This window comes from Poecilia reticulata, linkage group LG8, assembly GCF_000633615.1.
Source record: "Poecilia reticulata strain Guanapo linkage group LG8, Guppy_female_1.0+MT, whole genome shotgun sequence".
In the NCBI taxonomy this organism is placed as follows: Eukaryota; Metazoa; Chordata; class Actinopteri; order Cyprinodontiformes; family Poeciliidae; genus Poecilia; species Poecilia reticulata.
In genome coordinates, this window is record NC_024338.1 from 13,816,176 (window position 1) to 13,841,377 (window position 25,202).

The 25,202-nt window shown below is 42.3% G+C and overlaps 1 protein-coding gene across 2 annotated transcripts in view; it reads right to left on the minus strand.

Moving 5' to 3' along the window:
• adgrl1a (adhesion G protein-coupled receptor L1a) overlaps positions 1–25,202 on the minus strand; it is a 103,994-nt gene that overhangs the window by 6,141 nt on the left and 72,651 nt on the right. For both annotated transcript variants that reach the window (XM_008416068.2, XM_008416067.2), the window contains 18 exons: positions 18,442–18,649; positions 17,981–18,245; positions 16,823–17,150; positions 15,608–15,910; positions 13,677–13,780; positions 12,474–12,659; positions 12,285–12,323; positions 9,915–10,095; positions 9,688–9,810; positions 8,611–8,819; positions 7,363–7,536; positions 6,571–6,774; positions 5,775–5,995; positions 5,386–5,452; positions 5,149–5,240; positions 4,881–5,049; positions 3,604–3,759; positions 1,403–1,499 (listed from right to left, as the gene is read on the minus strand). In XM_008416068.2, the coding sequence (XP_008414290.1) occupies positions 1,403–1,499; positions 3,604–3,759; positions 4,881–5,049; positions 5,149–5,240; positions 5,386–5,452; positions 5,775–5,995; positions 6,571–6,774; positions 7,363–7,536; positions 8,611–8,819; positions 9,688–9,810; positions 9,915–10,095; positions 12,285–12,323; positions 12,474–12,659; positions 13,677–13,780; positions 15,608–15,910; positions 16,823–17,150; positions 17,981–18,245; positions 18,442–18,649 (3,126 nt within the window). The remainder of the gene's footprint in view (positions 1–1,402; positions 1,500–3,603; positions 3,760–4,880; positions 5,050–5,148; positions 5,241–5,385; positions 5,453–5,774; positions 5,996–6,570; positions 6,775–7,362; positions 7,537–8,610; positions 8,820–9,687; positions 9,811–9,914; positions 10,096–12,284; positions 12,324–12,473; positions 12,660–13,676; positions 13,781–15,607; positions 15,911–16,822; positions 17,151–17,980; positions 18,246–18,441; positions 18,650–25,202) is intronic.

Genomic DNA, 25,202 nt, shown 5'->3' on the forward strand with positions numbered 1-25,202 from the left:
AGTTGTTGTAAAAAGTACCACCCATACCATGGAGTACGGCTAGCATTACTCCAAATCCTAGTTGAAAATGAAACTCATCTACCCAATTTGCCGTTTCCAATTTTTTGCTCTCCACTCACATTGAGCTTGTCTGAATTACAGCCTTTTCTTAACCAAATCAAAAAAGAGGTTGTACATGACAATCACAGCAAATCAGCAGTTTCTGAAAACCTTTAAGCAGCCTGTTGGACAACTACAATCCAATCATGCCATGTGCAATGTCACTTAAATCACTAATCTTTTCCATTCTGACATCTCAATAAATTTAGCCTTCTGAGTTTAAAAGGCTAACTTTATTGAGATGTTGTCGCACGAGTGGCTGGTTCAATATTTGTTTTGAACAATTAAACAAGTGAGTGAAAAATAGCTGCTAAAGACCAACTATATGTATGTATGTTCACCCAGATCTGTTTTTAGCACTAGTGGCCTTAAGTCACTTATGTTTTGACAGGAAGAGCAGAAGATGTGGAAGAACATGCAGTAAATGGCCCGGGGCCGGGAATCAAACCTGGGACAGCTGCGTTGAGGACTGTAGCCTGTGTGTATGCTGCACTTGTTTTACCACTGAGCCATCTGATACCCTCACCTAGATCCGTTTTGACACAGCATCATTGATACATTTCAGTTTGTATCAATTAAAAGTCAGTTTAAAGATGAATTTGTTCGTTCCGAGACTCTTTCCAGTGCTGCTATCATGTCAGTGTCAGACAAACTTGTGTTTACACAACCCTAAAAGGAGGAAAGAGGACAGAAGTCAACTGCCTCACCGTGCCTCTTAAATCAACGGTAAAAAAAAATATGGTTAAAGAGAGTCAATGTTCAATGATTTTTTATGTTGTAATCCTGTTGCATTTTGGCAAGAGTATGTCAAAGCCATTGCAACGTTGCCTCAGGAAACAAGATAAATAGGTAAAAAAGCAACATAAAAAGCCTCCTTTCAGAGCAGAAAGAAGCCAAGCTCCATATATTTCAGCTGTTGCTTCGGGACATCACTGACTTGCAGCTGCTGCGAGCTTCACCTAAGTGAAACCCAGCGGGTTGCGAAACTCACCATCCAGAGAGGAAGTCTTTGACCGTCTGTTTAAAGTTTTGGTGCTAATAATAATTATTTGCAAATTGCATCAGTAAATAACCTTATAGCAACACTAGAAAAGCATGAGCACACATTTCATCATCCTGCATACAGGAGTGTGAACATTTACTGTGAATTACAATATTTTTTTTTCTTCTCTGCTCTGTCCACTCTTGGTCAGTTCCGCTTTAATGCAAGTATTTAAGTGTGAATAATTCAAAGGGGGTGAAAGAGCGAGGGGTGAAAGAGCGAGGGGTGAAAGAGCGAGGGGTGAAAGAGCGAGGGTCTCACCGCGGTTGAGCGTCGGGGTGCTGTTTATGTCTCCTGCCATGAAGGAAGATTCTGTCTGCTTTCGAACCGTATCGTTCCACATCCTACGGATTCGACTCTGGGGGCAAAGCAGAGTGCAGTGAGTGGCAGATGACACACATTTGTCCCATTTACACGATTCAGGCCATAAACCAAAGGCTAATAGGCCAAATTAAATTAGTGTGGTGGCCAGTCCTACTGGCGAACTGTCAGTCTTCTGTCATTGTTTAGAAAACGGCAATATTCCCTTGAGTAAATAAAATAAAACTGAAGTAATTATTTTTGGACCTAAAGAGGAATGTTCAAGGGTCAGCACACAGCTAGAAACTACACAAAAGGCTCAAAATACAGGCGTAGTGATGGACCCAAACTTGAACCTAGAAGGACACATAAAGACAATTACAAAGTCGGCCTTCTATCACCTGAATAATATTTCTACAATTAAAGGGTTAATATGCCAGCAGATCTTGAGAAACTCATCCATGCGTTTATCTTTAGTCGCATTGCAATGCAACCGACTCCACCGGTTTGCATAACAAGCCCGTCAGAAAGCCTCAGCTCATCCAGAATGCTGCTGCTTGTGCTCTTGTGAAAACTACAGAAATGGAGAGCATCACCCCAGTGCTACAGTTCTTACACTGACTCACTTTAGCTCAGAGAATAGACCTTAAAATACTTTCTTGTTTTATAAACTAACTTTGGCTTGGCACCAAAACACACTAAAGACTTGTTCTTGTGGCAACCTTCCAGATCACTCAGGTCTTCTGGTTCTGGTTTCCAAATAATTGTTTTTGTTTTCATTTAAACCAACTTGGCCCTGTGTAAAAGAATAATCACTGTTTTTGTTAAGTCATGAATTGCCTATTATAACTAATGATTTTTTTGGTTCAATTTCACTAGCCTCACACAGACCTGGTTACTCTCTGACCTGTATAATCAAGAAATCACATTAACAGAACCTTTCTGACAGACTCATTGCCAGCTATTGTAAATGCTTGCTGCCAGGGGTGGCACAACCAGTTATTAAGTTTGGAGGGCAATTACATTTTCACATAGGGCCGGACTGGTTCGGTTTTTTTTCCCTTAAGAAATCAAATAACCATTTAAAAGCTGAGGTTTGTGTTTACTCAGGATACTTTTGTGCAACTCTGATGATTTGTTAAATTTAAATCCGTAAGGTAAAAAATACGGCACTGAATATTTTCCATGTTGTCTCCATATGCATCCAGAGGACACATATTATATACAGTAAGCCGTGGCTAGGTTTTTGTAAATCAGTGTGATAGCTGTAATCAAATCCAGGAGGCTTTGTGTGATCTACAAAGAACAATAGACAAGCATGTCAGACAAAAGAGATTCGGGCATGGGGTAAAGAGGCGTGCAACTTTGCCACATTATCATGGTGGGTTAATGAGCTCGCGATGCGCAAGATGTGATTGCAGTAGCTGATACAATTGTTGCATGTTATTACATTTTGGAAACGCTTGTTTGTTGATTGTAAAGAATACTCGGCCATGTTTGTTTGTGTCTCATGTGTCTCTCCAAAGATCACAGCATGAACAGGATTTCAGCAACTCCTCTGTGATGGTTTCTGCATCTATATAAATACACGAGCTGCTAAAGATATCTTTATAAATGAGTCATTTCTGATGTACAGCACTGATCTGCCAACACTTTCCGGAAAGGTTGCAGTGAAACTTTCAAAGCAAATTGTGAATATGCAGGCGGATGAAACAGGATTGTTTATTTGTAATGATGCAAATGGTGATGTAACACTCTTCATTCCCCTGTCCTACAGAACAAATGTATTACCGCGGTGTCATTTATGTCTTGATTGTGGTTTATAAGTGACTGGAAAAAGTAAGTTACTCTCCAGAAAACAATTTCTGAATCATAAGTTTTGGTAAATAATCAAACTTCTACACATGTAACACTTTATGCATCCAAATCTTACATAAGAGAGCTGTCGCTCTTTTTAGCATTATTCTTACATGGCCACCAAGCGCCATTTCAATCATTTTTTTTTCTCTTTATACTCCACAGAAAAAAACCCAAATAGATGTAAAGTCATTTTGCAGCAAAGACTTCCCATTTCCTCAATGGGAAACACAATTCGATTATCCAAAAGGTGTGTAAAGACGTGTGTCTGCGTGGTTTTGTGAGCGAGTCTGTCTTGTCTGCACCTGTCTGTGGGCAGCTGCATGGCGAGCTTGGCTGCCGCTGTAGTAGCGGTTGTTGGCGCGCAGGCCGGAGTTCTTCAGGGAGCCGTGGGAGCTGCTGGTGGAGGAGCGGCTGCAACAGTAGGAGTGACGCAGACATTTACTGTACTCCTTATGGACCTGCGAGAAGGAATAAAAACAACACCGGCGAGGTGAGCGGGGTTGAAGGAATGATTCATAAACTGAGAAATATAGTTTCAATAGGCTGAATGCAAGCTGGGTATTTCAATCAGCAATTTAAAAATTTACCAAATGCAATGCCTCTAAGCAGGCATGATGGATTTTAATTATATATATTCCACTGGACTTAAGAGTTTCTTTAGATAATTATTAATTAAAGTACGTTGTTGTTATCAAGGCTCTAGTTGGATGAAGTGACACCAAACTTAGACTGTGCTTACTAAAATAAAAAAATATATATATTTTCATGTTAACATTTTCATTATGCAATCAGTGTCAAGATTGTTATAATGCTTTGCAAAAGCATTCAAATCCATTTAACATCCACTTCACAACTTCACACACTTTTATTTTATTTTTGTATTATTTCATGTTATGACCTACCAAAAGTAATTCATAATTCTCAAGAGGAAGAACCACCTTTCGATGCAAAACAGCTGCAAGTCATTTCAGGTATCTTTCTAGCAGCTTGGTATTTTTAAAAACAGACTTGTTTGTCCTTTTCTTTCTAAAACAGACTGAGCATGATGCTGCCACCACTATGCTTCAACACAAGGACGGTGTGATGTGTGGTGTAAGTTTTCTACATTTCATTTTTGTCTCATCTGACCAGAGCAACCGCTACAGCACGCTTGCTGTGTTCACTGGATGGCTTGTGCGAGACTGTAATTATGACAGAAACGGGATTTATTTGAGGCCAGATTTATGGAGTACATGATTAACACTTGTCTTTTTGACAAATTTCTTGGTGTTTATAACAATGCTTCCTGATGTTCTCCACAGAATCAAATTACTGACGATAGGTGACTTCTGAAGGATTTTATTTTGTATAATTATTACTTGAGTATCAAAGTGGAGGAGGATAAATACAAATTGGCAAAACACTTTTGTATTCGTAAAACATTTAGCTGACAATCAGTATAGAAAATCTTTCATTCATTTCACATGAATGCTCTTATAAGTAGGTCTATAATGTAACAATTCCAACAACATGCAAAACATGAACACATTTAAGGCATATGAATATTTTTTACTAGACTTTAAGCGATCTGTTTTGCTACCTTCTTCTGCAGTGCACAGTGGAAGATGAAGATGAACATTCCCTGGAAGGCATTGAAGGTGGTGAACAGGTAGGCCATGATTACTGTGTTCTCATTAATAAAGAGGAGGCCAAAGGCCCATGTTAGCCCAAGCAAGAACAGCAGCGCAATGGCCCCGAGCGCCCACGACCTGAGAGAATTGGACAAAATAAAACGGAAAATAAGAGCTCATTTTAGGGTGGTGTTCAACAGAAAAACTGATTCTGGTTACTCAATAACTAGAACTAACTTTATGTTATCCAGACGACTCGAATCTGGCTTGAGTGCTGACGAATTGCGAATCATTTTATGGAGCGTGATCATGAGGAAAATGAGGTTGAGCTACAAACACATGATAAAAGAAGTTAACAATCCCGTCTGCAAATGTATTTGCATTGTCTAGTTTCCCAAAATAACAGGACCCCTCCACGAGTACTCTTGATTCGAAAAACTGAGGTGTAAAGAATAGTGTTTGACAAGCTAATACCATAATAACAAATGACACGGGTCCAATGAAGCTCCAGATGAAGTAGTTATCCACTCGCAGCCAGCATCTGGAGTGGCACAAAGGAGAGAGTTATGTGCGGCWAAGCTCAGGAACAAACATACAGACACACCAAGTCATGTGCACGCAAAAAAGACACACACACACACACACACACACACGCACACACACACACACATTACATCCCTGTCTCAGCGGATTATGTTATAAAGGCTAATAATCGGGCTTCGGCTAAGTGTACTCAGAAAACCCGGTCTGTGGGGAGGCACAAGAGCCACTCACACAGCACTGCATATTACATTTCCAGCTGGGGGAATAACATAATCCTACTTCTCAATCTGCAGGTGCAAAAGGCCTGTCTTCACACGTACGCTTTCTTGGTCCCATAGCTCCTGTAGTCTATGGCTGCCGAGATGCCCACCACCAGCGCGGGGAAGCAGTAGCCACACAGATAGTAGTACTTTTTGCGTGAGTACTCGCTCTCAAAGACCTCCACGAGCATGAGATAGAGTTGCACACCCTCCAGACACATCCAGGAGAAGGCAGCCAAGAAGAAAAAATGGAGAAGGCCAGCAAAGATGGGACAGATGATCTGAGGGCAGCGATAAGGAAGAAGGACGACAGAAGAGAAGAGGAGTGAAAGGAAAAAAAAAAAAAATTAGGACGAAGTAAGAGGAATCATTGAGGTTAAGACATTTAACCAAGCGAAAAACAAGGAGAGGACAGAACAGGGTCACTATCAGGTACCGAACACGAAAAAGGGGGGGAAAAAAAGAAAAGCTGCCCCTCGGTGACTGGTGCTGTGCATATCATTGAGGGGTAATTTATTACCTTGTCTAGTAAAGGTTTTATAGAGTAAATTAATGACACAATGCCTCAGCTTCAGTTTCACAGCAATTCGGTGGGAAAAAAAGTTTGTAAAATCACCTGAGTTGCGCTGTAAATGTCATTCTCAAGTTAATTATGCATAGAAACTAACCTGACCTTTTGACTCTGTCTAATTTACAACATATAAGCAAGTAAATTGAGTTCTAAAGGAGGCTTCATAGCGCAAAAAAAAAAAGGACACGCGTTTAATTTCCATGGGGGGAAAAAAAACAACAAAACAATGCGTAAAAATGTATAAAAAGGAGGCAAGGGAGGAGGCTCTTTGGCTGAAAAACTCACGTGATATTCCGTCTTGTCGATACCGATGAGGAAAAGCAGCTCGGCGATAAAGAGGTTGATGCAGAGGTTCTTGTGGATTGTGTTGCGGTCAGTCTGCAGACCCCGCAGGAAGCAGAAAGTGGAGATGCAGATGGCCAGACACACCAGGGAGATGACGATGCCCACCCAGGTGATGACGAACAGGATCAGTTCGTGCATCCGACCCTAGCGGATTAAAAAGCGACAGAGAAAATAAACAGGTGTAAGGAGTGTTGAAAGGAAAACGGTGGGGGTGTGGGATTAGAAACAAACAATTTCCCAGTGTCAAAAGAAAAAAAAAAAAAACCTCCAGAAAAAAGTAGAATGTTGTGAAGGAAGAATAGTGGGACAGGAGATAAGCAGCAGAAACAAAAGAGGGAAGGATGGAAAAAGGGGGAAGGGGAGAGAAAGAGCCAAATTGCCTTATTTAATATTTGTAAATATATGCACAGAGCTAAAATGTGAAGACAAAAGACAAGACGCTCTGAAAAAAACATGACATTTAAATCCATGTGAATGTCAGCTAGAAGTAGTGGGACATGAATTTGTAAGCTGTTGCCTCCCTGAATGTCAGCGTGAAAGAAGAAAAAGACAAAATTCAAAACAAAGAGCCTGTCAGCCTTGAGAAGGGAACATTATTGTGCATGTGTGTGTGAGGGTGTGTGAGGGTGTGCCAGTGAGTGAGCGCTAATGCTCACGCAAACGAATGTCGGCATAAATTAACCCACTTCCATCTTAAATGTGTGTCTGCGTGCCACGCCCTCGCCGCCTTACGTCCGCCTCGTGGTGAGCCATGAGCACGGCGAAGTTGGTGAGGTGGCTGCAGGAGCACGTGGTGTGTGTGCCGTTGGTGTCCAGCAGCCTGCAGCCCTGCGATGACCACTGGCCCGTCATGGAGCGCTCAGAGTAGTTCCAAAACGAGCAATTCGGAGTGTAGTAATTCTTGTTCTGCAGAAAAGATGGTCATCAAATGTGTTAAAACATAAAAAAAGAAGATTTTAAATGACGGTTTTAAATAAGGGCAATTATCCAAGACAGCCACCTCCAACAGTATGCAAAAAATAAACCTAATAACTGGTTGTGTCGCCCGCTGGCTGCAACGATGCTATCAAGTGTTTGTGATAACCGGTAATGAGGGTTTTACATCTCTGCGGAGGAATTTTGGCTCACTCCTCTTTCGCAGGACAATTTTAATTTAGCCACAACAAAGAGTTTTAAAACATGAACCGGTGTATTTGAAGTCAATCAAAATTGAATTCAATTTTGATTGACTTCAAATACACCGGTTCATGTTTGATTGACTTTGGCTGAGCCTGTCGCAAAATTATTATATATTTTTTGAGACACTCAAATGTGAACTTGCTGGCATGGTTTTGATTCTTGTTTGACTGTGGGAGTGTGGGAGTGTTAGTTTTATCTCAGATATGCAAAATCTTTAAAAAATTTGGTCTTGTGGGTTAACATTTTATGGTTTTCTGAGATTTGTCCAGGCATATTTTTGCCCTCTTTCTTCTTTTTTAACTTTTAAACAAACACGGATGTTAACCAAAGCAAATAAGGTCTCCAAAACTTTACATGTTTTTTGTTGAGTCACCTTTTGGTAGCTTTTATTTTGGTAGGTCACGGTTCACAAAGTTTTCTCCCTTTGTGTATAATCGTGGTTGGCTTAAGTCCCAAATTTAAAAAAATATTCCGTACTGATGTGAATGAGTTTGGGTCTCATCTCTTCTTAAACGTCTCCGATCACGGCATAATGTTTTGCCGTTTGGGATTTGTAATCCCACTTCATGTCCAACATGTTCTATTTGAATAATTTCTTAGTAATCAGGCCTGAATGTGGGCAGTGAAAATGAACTCAGCTTCAGTAACAGTTAATTCATAATTTAACGAGGACAAAAGTCCAGAATGATTTGGGTAACATTTCTTCTTCAATACATGAAAACAGCATTTGAAATTTTCAGCTTTTGTTTGACGACTTAAAACCATTTAAATAACGACCCCCACAAATAAAAATAACGCTACCTGAAGATGTTTGAGCGTGAAGACGACCGGCTGAGTCAGAAACACTCTGCTGGACTCTTTGTTGATGGAGGCGGCGATTACATGGGAGTTGACCGCCAGTCGTTTCCTCTCATAGCTCGGACCCTCCATTTCTATTTTCACCGTAGCATTCTCAGTGGACAGGAAAGACCCCAAATTTTTGTACAGAATGAACACCACTTTTACTTGTCCTGCAAAAGATTACGTGAGAGAGCAAGAATTTAATAATAAGGTGTGAAAAAGACCACAGTTATTTAAGAAGGGGAGCTGCACGAAACCATGAGGGAGGGAGTAAAATAGAGAAACGAGGGCATGATACGGAAACAGCAGCAAAAATGGCAGAGACGGAGAGCAGAGAGTGACGGAGTGAGTGAAAGGGAGATGGAGAGAGGGACTTAGTGAAGGTTAGAATGATGGTAAGGATCGTTTCATTTTGACTGGTGCAAGAGAGCGAGATTTAATGTGGAGGGCAATGGAACATTCATCCCTCAAGCATTCACAGATCTCTTATTATTCCATATGAATATTTCATGTGGGTTTGTTTCAATCATTCTAATCTCGTTCCCACTGCAGAGCCTAGCGGAGGCAGAAAACAGAGAGAGGGTAGGGATGGAGGGTGGTGGTGGTGGGGGTGTGGGGGGGCCTGCTGAAAGAGGAGGGGAGAGAGAAAGGATGATGCGGTGGGAAGGGGGGAGGTGGAAACAAGAGAGATGTGACACGGGGATAAGATGGTGGAAACACTAAGCAAGGCAATGAGGAAAAGAAAGGAGAGAGAGTGCTGAGATAGCTGTGCCAGGCTGGGGCCGATTGTAATCTACACGCCTCCCCAGCTATTCTATTAAGACTGCTGTTAAGAAACCATCAAGAAAAGAAATTGTCTCAGCGCTTTTGTTAATCTGATTAGGCTGTTATTATGAACCAATAACTTAGTCAACTGCATGCAGATTGTTTCAAGATTGCACAAAAATGCAAATGAAAACATAAGAGCGTGAGCTGCTAAGGACACCGCGGTCTTTCGGACGTAGGGGGCGAGAAAGAGGAGGGGCGAGGGCCGCTGACCGTTGCGACTGTACTGCTTGATGGTGGAGGCTGAAAGCTGGATGGTGCTGTCGCTGGCATAATTCTGCGGGAACGACAAATCCTGAAGGTCCATCTCCGTGTTGACGACGTGCACCTCCAGATCTGGCGGTGAAAAGACAGAGCCGTGAACCCGAGGTAGAGCTTCACCCGGTGGATCGGAGTCCGTCACGTCACTGTCCACAAAAGAAGCAAAACTTTTCGCTCACCGACGCTGGGCGCTCGGTCGGAGAAGCGGTTCCCGTACATGTTGTTGGCCAGGAGGAAAGCTCCTTTTTCCAGGACGTCCAGGAGCATGGTGGCGGTGTGAGCCTGCTCTGTGCTGTTCATGTCCTGCCAAGAGTCCAGCGCCTCAGGACGGAGCAAGTTGTCCACCGTCTGAACAACCGCCTGGAGCAGAGACATGTCATATGCATAGATATTATCAAAAATTATTATTATTAAGAGGACTTACAGAAGTCAAAATTTAGAAGATCTTTCCTGATTAGCTGATAGGACTAAATGTAAAACAATAACAAGGTCATAGTGACTACAAATAACTATTGGTGACCAATACAAGATAATTGGGGTCAATTACAAAAGTGTTTTTTTCTGACTCATATTCTAATACATATCTTTTTACTGTTCTAGTGGCCAATACTTATACACTAACAGCTCACATTGTCAACGACAGTATTCATGTGCAAATTGGTTGTAAGAGAAGATTAATTTCCATATCCTTGAGGCGTTTCATATTGAAGTCAGAGAAAGAAGCAGAAAGTTAGAGATCAACAACTAATTTCATTGATGCTCTGCTTGATCTTTTGGAACAGTGCAGATTCATCTGTCATCTGTGAGGAAATCTCAGAGTCAAGGTAAGAATCTACTAAATCCGTAATTACCTTTAACATTTAACAAACAGATCCACGCAGAAGGAGTATTTTGTTTGCCTTCTGCATTCAATTTGTGGGTATTTTACTGCTTTAGTCAGGAACTTTGAGGATTGGTATCCAAACGTACCAATGCTGGTCGTGGAGGACAGTGTTGGCTCTCAGAACATAATTCTTTCATTTTACTGTAAGCAGACATTAAGGCAGTTCATTTCTCAATTTACGCAGTATAAATTATCTTGATTTAACAATTGGTAAAGATCTGTTGGGGGGGGGTGGAGGGGAATGGTCATCTGAATCAATCAGAACATGTGATTGATACATCTCTACAGTAATGACAGTAATGATTATTACTTCTCGGTTTTGCGTCACTTCATATCCAATTCAGAGTAAGCCTAATTCTGGATGACTAATTATCAGGCAGTCGCTCATTAACACTGTTTTTAAGAGCCTAACTCTTTTCTCAGGAAGTGCTATTAGCTGTTAATTACCTATCATTAATTACCAGTTTGCTCCTGAATTTGCTTATCAGTGTCTTTGTAATGATTTATTTTGTGTATTAAATGATGCAGCCCAAACATGTTTGATAAGATATTTAACTTACAAGTTTACTATAATTGTTTCCTAGAAGCTTACCAGGCTCCTGCAATAAATTTGTTATTATGCCATGTCAGACATATTACCATTCTATTTCACACTTACAATTCATTTAATGGCAATTTTGATGGTTGTATCAGCTATCCAATTTATTGGAGTAGCCTGCTTGATGAATCATGTAATTCTCTTGCTCAGACCTCTCAAAATGAAGGATAGACTGCTGTGTGGAATAAAGAGCACTGCCGTTAAGAAAACGAATCGAGCATCAGAATGCACTCCATTCGTGGCAGAGGAAAAAGGCTGAGGATGTTTGTATGTTATCCTTGGATCGGCGGTTATTATGCAAAGCTACCTTGCGGCAAGTGACACAAAGTAATAGCCCTGTAACATTCGGTGCYGCATGCTTTGCATTCATCCCGCACAAACGGGGATCGTAAGACGTGGGGGTCATATTACAGCAGGATGCAGAGAGGTCAAGGCGCATAAAAGAGCGGCTGCTGCAGAGTGCTGCATTTTATCATTACAAAGCAGCATACACAATGCTTTTTCTTGATATTAGATAAGAGCTTTCCCAGAGCCAAAGATATTGCATACATATTGAAAACGCGAAGAAGGGTGTCATAAGACAAACTGTTGCTTTTCATAGTGTAGTCAAATTAGATTTTCTCCAAGCGACAGATATTGTACCTTATTGTGCAAGATGATGAGGCCAAGACTGATATTAAACATATACCTTAAGCTCCGTCACAGCGCAGCAGGATTATGCTGCGGGCAGACGAGTTCTTTATGAAGTGACACAATTTTACAAATATACATAACAATAACACCAGTAGTAAAAATGATAATAATAATAACAATAATATACAGAGTAAGTTATTTTAATGTGTGGTATACATTTAATCACAGTGAATGCTGTCTGTCCTTCAGCACGAACCAGAGGTTTTGTAAGTGATTATCCCAAAGACAGGACATTAATTCTGCTGTGGAGCCTGAGGAATTTCATCCACACAAACCCAGCCTGCTCCAGAGTTTAATCTTGCCTCAGTTATTCAAAGTCCCAGAACGGTTTGATTCCAGGCACTTAAAGAAGACAGATAAAAGAAAAACCCCTACCTGGATGTATGCCCGACAATTCTGCTCCCGCTTCTGGAACTGGAGAGAAGAAAACAAAGCTTGGATTTATTCAACTGAAAAAAAAAGGAAAGATATTAAAATGTTTCATAGTCCATGCAGTAAAGAAGAACCAGAACGTTGCTTTCTAATGTTTGATTTGTGCGCGTGTCCAATTATGCCTTCTTGTACCTTATTGTAGTTTCGTCCAGCTGATTCTTTATTTCTGGGCTTCAGGGCTTGAAGCTGGGCGTCCAGTATGTCCAGCAGCTGCTCAATCAGCCGGACGGTTGAACTAATATCACCGGCTTGGATCCGGCCTCGCGTGTGGTTCACCAGCTCACTGGCTATGTTAGGAGCATTCTCCCCACTCTTTATCTGCAGAAAAAAAAAAGGAAATATTCCGATTTATTTGCAAAACCCACACACAGAATTCCCTCTAATATTAGGTGGTTTTGTGTCCTTGTAAATAAAGACAGACCGTGCAGAACGCACCATGAAGTTTTTGTTATTCTTAGACGTTTTTCACCTGCAAATTGCAGTCGCTGCAAACACGCTGCAGCTGCAATTGATTTCTTTCTGGTAAAGTGGATTCTTCCAATGGCAATTCTTTAAAGGGTGATGCCATTTATCCTTCAAAGCACACACACACACACATGCGCACACACGCTTTAGAAATGTCTCAAGGAAATCCATCAGCAACATGCATGGAGAAATAATTAATATGTCCAATTTAGCTGCTTTGATCACACATGCGGTTTGGATATTTAATTATATCTGAGCTTAAATGCTTGTGGATCGGTACAAGGCTATGATGTTTACTTACTGCGCAGAAGGAAGATACAGTTGAAGGCAGAGATCGATATTTGAAGTGGCCATAGCAAAGCCCTGATCTCACATTTATGAGCAGGTTTGGAAATTGCAAATAGGAATTCTTAGAAAATGTACGTAAACATCTGAAGATAAACATGCCAATAAATTCTCACTTTTATTTATCGTTTAGCAAAAAAAAAAAAAAAACTTGTATTTTTACGTGACAGGCAAATTTGTTCTGATTTAAGACCAGACAGAAAAAAAGGTTTATGTGTCTTGTTTTAGTGTAAATGTGAGCCAAACTTTGCAGGAATAGTGAGACTGCAGGAGTTTTTAGGGGCTTTTCTTTGCAACAAATGCAGGCTAGCGTTAATCTAATTACATTTGTGGGGGGGTGGGGGGGAGAAAATTATTAATTAATCACAATGAGCACACGTCTTGTAATAAAAGACCTCTATTTTAATCAGGACAGCCTTGGATATATGTTAATGTTTCATCATGTGTGGACAGGGAAGGTGTCCAGGGGAGAAGGGTAGAAGAAAGGGACGGACCTCTGACCAGGGATGTGGCTCTGGGTCTCACCTTCTGTGCCACCTGGTTGACCCACGGGGAGGTGCAGTTACTCAGGTCAGGACCCCGTGGGTTCCAAATGACCTGGTCCGCCAAACACTGGAACGAAGCGATGCCTGGAGAAAAGGCGGGCAGGAGGAAGACGGGTAGAGGGGAATGGAGAGATAATAAGCATTAGGTGACTGCAATTAAAGGGGACAGTGTGAAGGAGAGGGATGAACAAAGAGAGCTTGTGATAGTTTTTAGCCTAGCGGAATTAAACAGAATTAATTTTAAATATGCAATAGTCAAAGTGTTTGAAGACGAGTACAAAGAAGGAGGAGGGAAGAAGAGGAAAACAGAGAGAGAAATGAGACTGAATGAAAAAAAGGTTAAATAAGACGATAAAGACAGTGAACACAGGAGAAAAGACGGAGGGAGGTGTGGGAAGGGGGCTACTGTATTCTTGTACCTTCACATAATATTTCATCTCTGCACACAGTCACACATAAAGAACATCAGGTATGATTCCTCACTGTCGAATAAAAACACCTGATGGAAGCGTGCGCCTGCCGCARAATCTCATTTCCACTCTGGTGTTTTTTGCTCAGCGCGAGGGTTCAGAGGAAGGACACCATGCAGGGACAGAAGCAGGGAGGGGTTTGTCTGCTGCTGCTGCTAGCACAAATACCCAACATCAAGTCACAAAGACAAGGCGGAGGAGAAGAGGACGGTTACCATATAGGACAAAGAGGGAAGCAAATTGGACGAGCACAGATGATAGAGATAATGGAGCAGCGCTTCGTAGTCATAGCAGGATCACAGCAGATGTGGTTTTGTTTCATCCGCTTCTTTCTCGCGCTCGCCTGCTGATTTTCTTCTTCCTCTTTTCAACTTTTCTCATTCTCTCCTTTATCGATCACAGAACTGATTCATGACGAGCAATTACATCTGCTGCTAATTTAACGTTAAGATAACATAAAAAAAAAAACCCAACAAAAACAATTCGAGAGGATGACCGAGTGAGATATCGTTCTTTGTTTGACTTTTCTTTTTTGACGGCTAGATGTCTGAAAGTACGGCAAATAACACGGAGGAAAGTGAAGTCTGTGTTGCGTGGCCTTTCATTTCATTATGTGCCACTTTCAATCAGTTCTGTTTCTGTGGGAGATGAGCCTTTCATTTATGGAGGACGAGCTTTTATCTGCGAGTCCTCAGAGACGGCGCACACTGGTGAGACCAGCATGGGGACAGAAGGAGGAAGCAGTGGAAAAAAAAACAAGCAGGAGAGCACAAACATCCCTACGGCTTGGGAATGTGTGAGAACATATACGGCACAAGGACTTACAAAGATGGAATATATGCATTATGGGAAGATTTAAAACAGAAGTGTGCAGGCACATACAGTGCCTTGCAAAAGCATACATACCCTGTTGAAACCACAAGCTTTAATGGAACTCATAAGGGACACACCAGCTCAAAGTATAAATCTGAAAAGTGTTTATTGCTATATTATACACTTTGGAGCTGAATTCTGTAAGAAAACTAGAAGCTGTAAAATGCGTTAATCACCTTCCAGCTGAATAACACCCAAAAAATACAGACAGAACCACAATAAAATGGTTTAGATCAAATCATATCCACATATTACAACGACCCAACTAAGCCCAAATGAAGTTTTGTTGCAAGAAAAAGTGAGGCCATCTGTCTTTGTCCAACCTAACTCAGCTTGAAAAAAAAAACATTTTTAGAATTGCTGAATATAGATGCACGACCCACTTTTCAGATATTAATTTGTGGGGAAATTTTGAGAACCTATATCCTTCTGCTGCACAATTATTATCCACCTTGTGTTGGTCTATAAAATCCCAGTGAAATACAATGAAGTTAAGAATGCCTTTGCAAGGCACTACATGCAGTCTGAGTGCATTTTAAACAGAAGAGCTACAAGCTGATATCCTCACCCAGAGATCCTTTAGGACAGGGACGGTCCACAGTTTCCCCTCGCTGAGTGGTCGGCCACTGGATTCCCCGAATGAGCTTAGTCTCACAAAAATGCCGATCTGGGCCTTGATGAGCAGGAGGAGGAGGCGGCGGCCGRCGTGTGACAGGTACGGTGGCTGTGATCGGACGCAGATCGGGATGCTTGTTAATGGAGCCGATTGGGCGCGAGGTGGGAGCCAGAGGTCGTACGGTAGAGGGACTCGCACTGGAGGTGAACGATCTTGATGGTGGAGTAGGGGTCACTTGGGTGGTGGTCAGAGGCCCTGCGAGTAAATTGAGTGGTAACAGAGAGTTTGCATCTTAATAGAGGCTGTGTGAGAAATCAAATAACAAATTATACATCAAGGAAATTAAGAAACGAAGGACATGTGAATGTAACACATTCCTCAGAAGCTTAGTTCAAAAAGTAGTTGCTCTGTAATCGGGGTGACAAACAATTTTTTAAGCCTCTCAAAGAAACTCTGGGGAGCAGAAAGGAGGCGCCGGGGAGGACAGCAACATCACAATTCAGAGATAAATTAATAATTTATCAAATGCATCAGAGAAGTCACCGTCACTAACAACCAAACCTAATGTGAAGATGAAAGCAACACATCACAACTACAAAATCCTAGCAGATCAAACACAGAGTCAGCGTGCGACTCTGCGAGCGCTGCCGCCTGCTCGTCTCCACCTCGTTTCTCTCTGCGCCTAATCTCAGCTTCTTGCCCATCTGTACGCAGCTCAGACTTGCAGCACATCACAGTCGTCCCCTCGCACGGATGAACTGCCGAAAAGCAGCATGCCACACCCTTTTTGACATTACAGTTGATCAGGTGATGATGACTTTTTCATTATTCATGACACACTCAACTTGATATGAGGTGCCGCGGCAGACGTATGAGGGAAAAAAAGCTATCCCATATTATTATTAACACGCTGGAGGATAATTTGCAATCTGAAGCCCTCGAAATTCAAAGAAGCATATCTTACATGTGCCATCTGAAGAGTTTCTCAGATCAAGAGAAATAGCATGTGGTGCAGACTAAAATATTTAAGCTGTTGCTGAAAGAGCGTTTTACAAATTTGAGCAAAGTGTCTGAGAGACAAAGCATAAGTTCCTGGTTAACGACTCCGTCATAGCACATTATGCTATGCTTTCCTTTATGTATGCTTTCCTTGGAATCACTGCTCACCAGTGGTGGGGTCCGGTGGCCCGAACTCGAGCGGGTAGCGCAGCACGTTGTAGTTATTCCAGACGTACAGCTGGTTGTCTCGAGGGTTGTAGTCCACAGAGGATATGTACTGGTAGGGGTTCGGAAAAGCGATGTTGACCGGCTCCTCTCGCGCACGATTGGTGTTGTAGGCATACATCACCAGGTCTCCGCCTGCTTCACTGTCATCGTCCTGGTAGACTGAGCGCACCGCGTACAGAACGCCACAGGCCATGAAGGCGTTGGACGCCATCCTCTTGTCGAAGCTCGTCTCCCAGGTGCCTTCAAAGCGTAGTGTGTAAGGGTTAACCTGCGGGTGAAGAGAAAATGAAAACGTAGTTGATCAGAGAGCTTTAACACAAAGAAGTGTCTCATTGTGATATGAAAGGAAAAGGCATTAAACTTTTAGGATTTCACATTTAAAAATCTACAGACTGTGTCTATGTAGCTACCCAGTTCAAGTCAATACTTTGTGAAACCACCTTTTTGCTGCAATTACAGCTCCAGAGTTTGAGATGTGTCCAGTTTGCACATATAAAGATTAAAATGTTTGCCAAATCTCTTTCCAAAATAACTCAATCTCAGTAAGCTTAAACTTACTGACTTACAGGTTACTGATTTATTTGTTTGAGCTCTTTAGGAGATAAGACTTGTATGTTTTAAAACAAAAATTAAATAGCAACTGATATTAAAATAGTAATATATACTAAACCAACTCTTCACGGAGGGATCCCATTTCGAGATTATTTTGCAAACAAAGAAAAAGCAATGCATCCTGGTATTATCGAGGATGACGCGCATCTTTTTAGGTCATAATATCTCCAAAGTCAAAATGATTTGTTTTGTAGACGAGATGCAATGTAAAATAAATCAAATACTAATCTTGCTAGCAAAGATATTTCTTCATATGATGGGATTTACAATGTGACCCGAAATATTTCTGATTATATTTATACTGCTCTTTTTTATCAGACAGCAGCCTCTCCTGATCTCATCTGTCGGTGCGGGCTTGTAATCTCAGAGAAAGTTATTCCTCCGTATTGACAATTYGCCGGACCACTCGGATGAGATTTCTGGATAATCTAATCCTGCATTTGCAATCCATATCCCTTTCCTCGCGGTGCACCACTGGTCTCCCACCTGGCTGACCACCAGTCGTCCGTTGTTGGATTCGGTGGCGTATATCACCCAGAGGCCGTTCTCGTCCACGGCGAGGTCAATGTCCGACTTCCCCCCCCAGCGGTACGGTGACGTGTCGTGATAGTTGGCGTTTGTGACGATGGCTTCGCCGCTTTTGATGCGCGTACGCAGGTCATACTTGACAATGTTTCTTGTGCGTTCTTTGTTGTAAAATACAGCACCATCATAGACTACGAAGCCTGTGCCATCGACTCTGTTTGGTAACCTGCAAAAAAGAAGGAAGAAAAAAAAAAAAGAGAGAGACGAAGATGATTAGCAAACCAATGTATGTGGTGCAGTACAATGCAGAAGCCTCAGTGGGGCCATTCTGATATCCCTACCCATATCCACATCAAAAGCCAATGAATCGATACAGCAACAGATGCCATTTGATCATCCAAGGCAGTGGGAGATGCACTCACTTGTAGGTAGTCGTGGCTCTGTTCTGTTTAAAGTCTTCCCAGGAGGCATACTCATACAGCATGTCAGTGCGATAGGGGGTCCAGGGCATGACATACAGACGATCCCCAGACTGCAGAGGGTCCTTACACCATGCCCCCGCCTGGTGCTCTGCCTCCTGCTGAGAGCTGGGCACCTGCACCCGCAGCAACGTCCCGGGGCACACAAAAACTGGAGAGGAGCAGTAGCATAACAAACAAAACAAAACAAAAAATAGAATGAGGGAAAAATGAAAACAAAGCATAGCAATAATGACAGTTATCATGAAGATGGTAGGTGAGGAAGAGAGAGAAAAGAAATGGGGGGGAAAGACTAGAATATGAAGCAGGAGAAAGATATTGTGAAGGCTAAAGAGAAAGCTCTGAGTAGATAAAAGCAAGTATAGAAATGAAAAGACTATAGAATAGCTGGAGAATGGGTGAGAGAGATGGAAATAGGTGGTGAACATTATCAGATTTGAAATGAGGGAACACATAAAAGCTCATTTGAAGAACTTGAGCATTGTGTTCGAAAAACATTTGAATATGATGAATGGGAGATTTCTGGCTGCAGTCGCTGCTTAGATGTAGTCGCTAATTTAATTTATCTTGGCCTACTTTTTATTTGATTGTGCATTTTCTCTTTCAAAAGGCCTTTGCTTCTTTGCTCTGCACCTGGGTGTTAGAAAAAAAAATATTGTGGAGATTGTTTTATTAGAACTCAAATTTGGATCTCAGTCAAGAGTAATGCCTCCAAGACGACCCCCTCTCCCCCTCCCAGCTCATTCTGGGGTAAAGATGTGAGGTTGCATTAGCTTCCCCTTCCTCTGCAACTGCGACTCAGCGTCACACACAAACAACATTCCCACTCGCAAACAGACACTGAAGCTCAACGAAAAAGTTGAAGAATCCATCCAACAAATAAGACACATATACACACTGCACAGAGACGTCGTCTATTTTGGACTAGTGGAGGTCATCCACTGGGGACTGGTGTAAATTGGCTGTCTGATGTTGTGCATCCCTGAGTGTCAGAGATGCTGCCCGGGGATCCAACGGGCGTGTCAGGTTATCTATGAGCAAACCTGTGGGCATCCACGGCACTCTGACATCACAGAGGTCCCAGCAACAGAAAGTAGTGAGGGTCAAGGGAGTAGCAGAATTGGACGCATTACAGAATAAAACAGCTGAATGGTCCCCATGTATTCCATTACCAGTTTATCTGCGTGTCTCGGGGGCTCACGGTTGCGGCAGAACCAGACACCTGCTGGTCACCTCATGACTGAACGCATCCCTGAACTAATTAGACACTGCAGGGACATTTGGACGCAGACAGCACAAGCGAAATCGCAAGCAGACTGTTGCCATTCACACAGGGATACCACACAAGCATCTCCGCACACAAACCTACACACACACACACACACACACACACACACACACACACACACACACACACACACACACACACACACACACACACACACACACGTACAGTACATATCCTGTCAAACTGTAACCGTTTGAGTGATGGATCAGTCTAGGCTCAAACTGTCTTGAATATTGCATGGATTCTGGCAGAGGAGGAGAATCCCAACAGAGAGGATGGAGGAGTAAATCAAGGCTCCCAGAAATCCAGCTTTCTCTTTGTGCTTTCTGCTGTGCTGCTGCTGCTGCTAGTGGCTGGTGATCTGTGCTGCTCGGTCTCCTAGGAATCAGCCTGTTCTGTCTGAAGGGTCCAACAGGGATTGAGACTGCCAGCCAAACAGGAATCTAATCAGTCAGGCACAAACAAACACTGAATAAAGACTCCTCACGAACAGGAGGCTTGTCATGCTCCATTGTCGAACCAAAATGTTTACTTGAATGTATTGAGACGGGCTAAGGTGTTCGCTCCGAATATGTAATTATGAGTGACTGAAATGTGAAAATTATTAGAGGATTAAATACTTTAAAGAACGGGTGATTTTATTTTTTGTTTTTTTCTTTTGCTGAGGATAAAATAAGTGGATAAGTGGAAAACGACCAACACAAGTAGGACACTCCCTAAAAAGTACAATGGTACTGTAAATAGCTAAATAAACAGTAAAAAGGCTTGGTATGTAGGTGACCCATAAACAACACTGTGCCTCAAGGTAGCATGAAGGACGCATAAAAACAAACATACAAGCCTACTTCTCTATCAACAACGTACTTTATTTCCTATTACCTAAAACAGAAAACACATCTATATTTCTATCAAATGTTTAAATTTAATCTAGGATATAAAATATGTCTTGAAAGTAAAGTATATTCTGGTGCATAAAGAACATCAAAAAAAATTAATTTAGCCTAAACCTGAAACACTTTACTACTATAATACCATGTGACATATTGCACCTAACCCCCTTGCCTTGTACTGAACAGGTTGCATTCTGTACTCTTTTGGCCTCGTCAGTTCACTAATACAGCAGCCCAGCAGAGACCATCAGCCTTGCTCCTCCTCGACCCCCTCCCGTCTTCCTCCACCTCTTCCCCTACAATCATTGCACATTGGTTTATTCTAATGAACTAGTGGCAGGGTTGGATCGGTGTCAAAGGGGCTCATCAGTGGCGTCTAAGCTGTATGCACAGACCTTGAGACTCACACAAACACTCTTATTCACACATTCGCATGGCAAACAGAAAGAGTGGCCACGCTTCACATCCTGCAAACCTTGCCTGGGGGGCTTCATTAAGTCTGACCTGCACTCCCCAGCTTCCCCCGGCTGCTTTCCTGTTTACCGGCTCTTCTTGGCTTTCCTTTGCTTCGTCTCCCTCCCAATTGTAACTGTGAAGTGTTTAACAGCAGGAAGCCAGAGCAGCCAAACTCTGGCTGCAGAGACGTATAGTACAAGAGGCTATTATGACCACAGAATGAATGAGGTATTAGGAATAAGGCATTAAGCATTAGGCATAAGTCTTGAGATTAGGCATTATCCTAGTCTGGCTCAAGCAGGTTAGCTTCCGTAGAGCCATCTGGGATTATGTGAGATGGATAAATAGATTAATTCCTCTTTGGCTACGGATGGAAATCTTGGAGTCATTTCAGTGAAGCTATCATGAAGCACACACACAACACTTTTTTTTCTCTTTTTGTTACCCTAAACCGGCCAAATGACTAATGAAACTTACCTTATCAGGGATTAAAACGCAGGCTGTAGCTATCGTACTCAAGGCTGCCAATTACCACCACACATACTGGGAAATGCTGCCGTAATAATTGACTATTTATCTCTGTAATTCCTTTCCCAGGCACAGGTCAGCTTTTACTTGTCAATAAATGAGGCTCCGGTATGAAGCGATGAAAGCCTGAGAACTTTCTTGAAAATGACAGCAAAAACCTCCCATTAGTGTTTAGCATCCATTTGTGATCGACCGGTAAAAGTGAACACTGACAGCTTTCGGCTAAATTTAGACCTTTCATTTTGGCTGTTGCCTGCAGTCCGTGCTGTTTTCAAATTTGATGTGACAGCATCTTGGTGATGGCTAATGCTCCACTTTGATGATCTGAACACCCCCTGCCAATGGTTGGCAGTAGATTTCTTAAGAGCTGTGCTTTTCCTTTTTTGTTGTTTTTCCTTTTATTTTTGTTCCATCTACAAGAAACTTAGGGTTCTTCTGGCCAATGCGATTGCCCAGTCCAGTCCAGACTGCAGTGGTGCTACTCATAGAACTAACTGCTGTGAGCATGCTGCTCTAATTGAATCCCCAACCTGTTACTGGCATATGCAGTAAGCATTCAGCAGGGGGCAGAATGGAGCATGTCAAGCTAACCTGCATCCATGCTTGGACAGTTAATGGGCGTGCATGAGTGCATGGTGTTCTTCTGATGGCATGTGCTGGAATTCGTTCACGGATTGGTGTGTTTACGGGTATCTTGATGTTGATTAATGTGGTGCGTCTGTGTTGCATGCATGTTTGCAGTTTAGAGACACAGAAAAGAAGAAGTAGAGAAGAAAGCAGCAAGAGGAATGTAAGAATGTTCTGTTGTGTACAAAAAAGAAGAGAAGGAGGAGTGGAGCAAAAGAGAGTAAATAGGTTATTTCCTGTGAAATCAGAATTAGGAGTGAGTTAATTTGCTGAGGAGTGATAAAGAGTGACAGAAGAAGAGAGATATTTAAGGAAAGAAAGGGGGAGGGGGAACTCCCATTGTGTTTCCTCTTCCTTTTAGACTATACTGGGTCAGGTCTTAGGAGTAAAATCACAATACAGCATAAACATAAACAGACATACACTCTGGGACACACACATTCTTAGACAATGCATGCAAGAACACGCCGTCCAGACGCCGGAAGAGGCGAGTTTTAAAGCTTTATCAACCCAAACATTCACCCCAGAGAATACCCTTAACTGAGACCAAAAGCAGACAGCAACAGAAAACAGTATCCTCTGAAATCAAAATGTTATCTACCTCTGTGTGAAGCTGAGTCTGAATGTCATGAAAGTTGATAGGGACATGGCTACTGGGTGAAGATACAGACAACAACAGAGGAGCGCACTGTATTCTGGATGAGGCTTGAGTGGGGGAGCATCAACAAGCCTTCCTGTTTGTAACGTTAGCTTCCTCCTCTCCTCACTCCTGCTCAAAGTCTTCCAGAGATCCTGTGTTTGCAGACAGTCTCCTAAACTGGCTGTGTTTCGTATTAATCTCCAATTCATCTCCACCTGCTTCACTCGCTCGTTTGCCTCTCTCTTCCCCTGACTTTAAAATTGTAATGACTTTTTACATGTGCACTGTGCACTCCCTCCCTCATTTCCCTACGTCAAAAAATGGGTGTACGCACTGCCGTGGTCACATGACTGTGCTTGTGTGTGGTGGGTCATTCCTAATGAGGGGATGCTGCCAGACTCCTCGTCTCTATAGCAACTGTGTGTTCTCTCTTGTTTTTTTTCCATTCACAGCCATTCTTTGTATTTTTTTCTGTCACACAGTACTCTGTTTTCTCACTTATTTCCTCGCACTTTTTGAAATGACACATAGAAAGCCTTTTATTTGAGGCATTGCTTTGTTCTGCATGTTCCCTCATCCAAACTCTTTATGATAATACAGAGATTGTCAACAGTGTCCTAATACTGATTCAATTTCTTGCCGTTTTTGCCTCAGAAATAAACAAATTGAGGCAAGAGAAACACTACTTTGTCCTGCCAGCACTGATAAAAGAGATAGCAGGATGATTTGGGCACTGGTAGACTGTCAGCGAGAAGGGTGAGAAAAGGGACAGAAGAAGTGATGGGATGGGAGAGGCAGCTGTTGGCGGCATAGCCTTGATATGGACTGACAGCAGGTAGGCTGACAGCGGTTCATTGGATTGTTACATCATAACCAAAAGTTGAACATCATCCCGATACACACTTTGTCATTCCACAAATCAACTAGGAATGGTTAATTTTACAAATAACAGAAAGCAAAAGTAATTTAAGCAAATAAAAATTAAAACAAACACTCAACACCAGTGGGGGAATGTCTGAAGATTAATATGGGCTGGAGTGCGGACAAAGGAAAAAAAGGGTTTTCCTTTGAATGTTAGTGGGAGGAAGCATGGTAAATAAATACAATCAGCTGGGTGAGGTGAAAGCAGGAGGAACAGGGATTTGTAGCTTCCTACTTCACTACAAGCACGGACAAAATGAGCTGAAATAGCCACTTGCAGTGGGAGAAGAACGTGGAGACAATGATTCATGTTAATAAAAGCCACAAACACAAGAACAGACAAAGGAGTCCATAAACCAGTTGACGACAACTGCAATGAGACTTTAATTGTTCCAGTGTATGGATCCGGCTATATGGCGCAAGGCAGGAGGACAGCTGAGAGGGGCACTGATGTGAGTGAGGGGTTCGGAGACGGTAGAAGGGGTGAGGACCTGGGAGGGGCAGTAGAGGCTCGTTGGAAAGCTAAAAATATCTGCAACTATTGTTGCCTTGACCTTCCACAGGGTCAAGTCTATCTTTTGCACTTTGAGAATCCTGTGATTGAGGTGCTGATTGGAGCTCTTTAAAAGTGCTTTGGCTCGGCTCAGGCAGCATCAGAGAAGCCATTACACGAAGCTGAAGGGCTCCCTATAGAGGATACGCCTCCCTCCCCCCCAATCCCGCTTCTCTTCTTGGACACAAGTGGAACCAGAAGAGATGGACACTGAAGAAGACAAGGGTTTACGGTGTGAGGGGCTACAAGGGGGCACGTATGCGCTTACAATAACTAAATCAGAAAAGGGGATTGGGTTAAAGAAAGGAGGAGAAAGAGAGGAAAACATCTTCAAAGAGCCTGTGGTCTTTTTTTTGTAATGGCCAGGTGTAATCTGAGAGATAAACCAATTAAGTTGAAGAGAGGGAGAACAAACTCAAAGGGAGGATGGAAAACACAACATAGAAAGATGAGCTGTAAGTAGGTGGGAAGTGGAAACGAGGTAGTCAAATGTGGTAATTATCATTTCAAAAGAATTAATATGGACAGAATGAGAGAAGGACGCTGAAGTACCTGAAAATGGGATGCTGTTAACAATAATATGAAAGCAAGTTTGTCTAATTACTGAGTTATCCTAACACTACAGTTTCCCTTGAGGTTTCCAAAAACAACAGACTTAATGTTGGTCCTGGAAAATTAAAAAATAGAGGCAAAGAGATACAATATGGAGAAAATGAGCGGTCGAGTAATGTAATTGAAGATGGCGACTGTCTTTTCTCTTAAATCTGCAGGGACAGATCAATCTGGAAAAAGTGTTGGAAA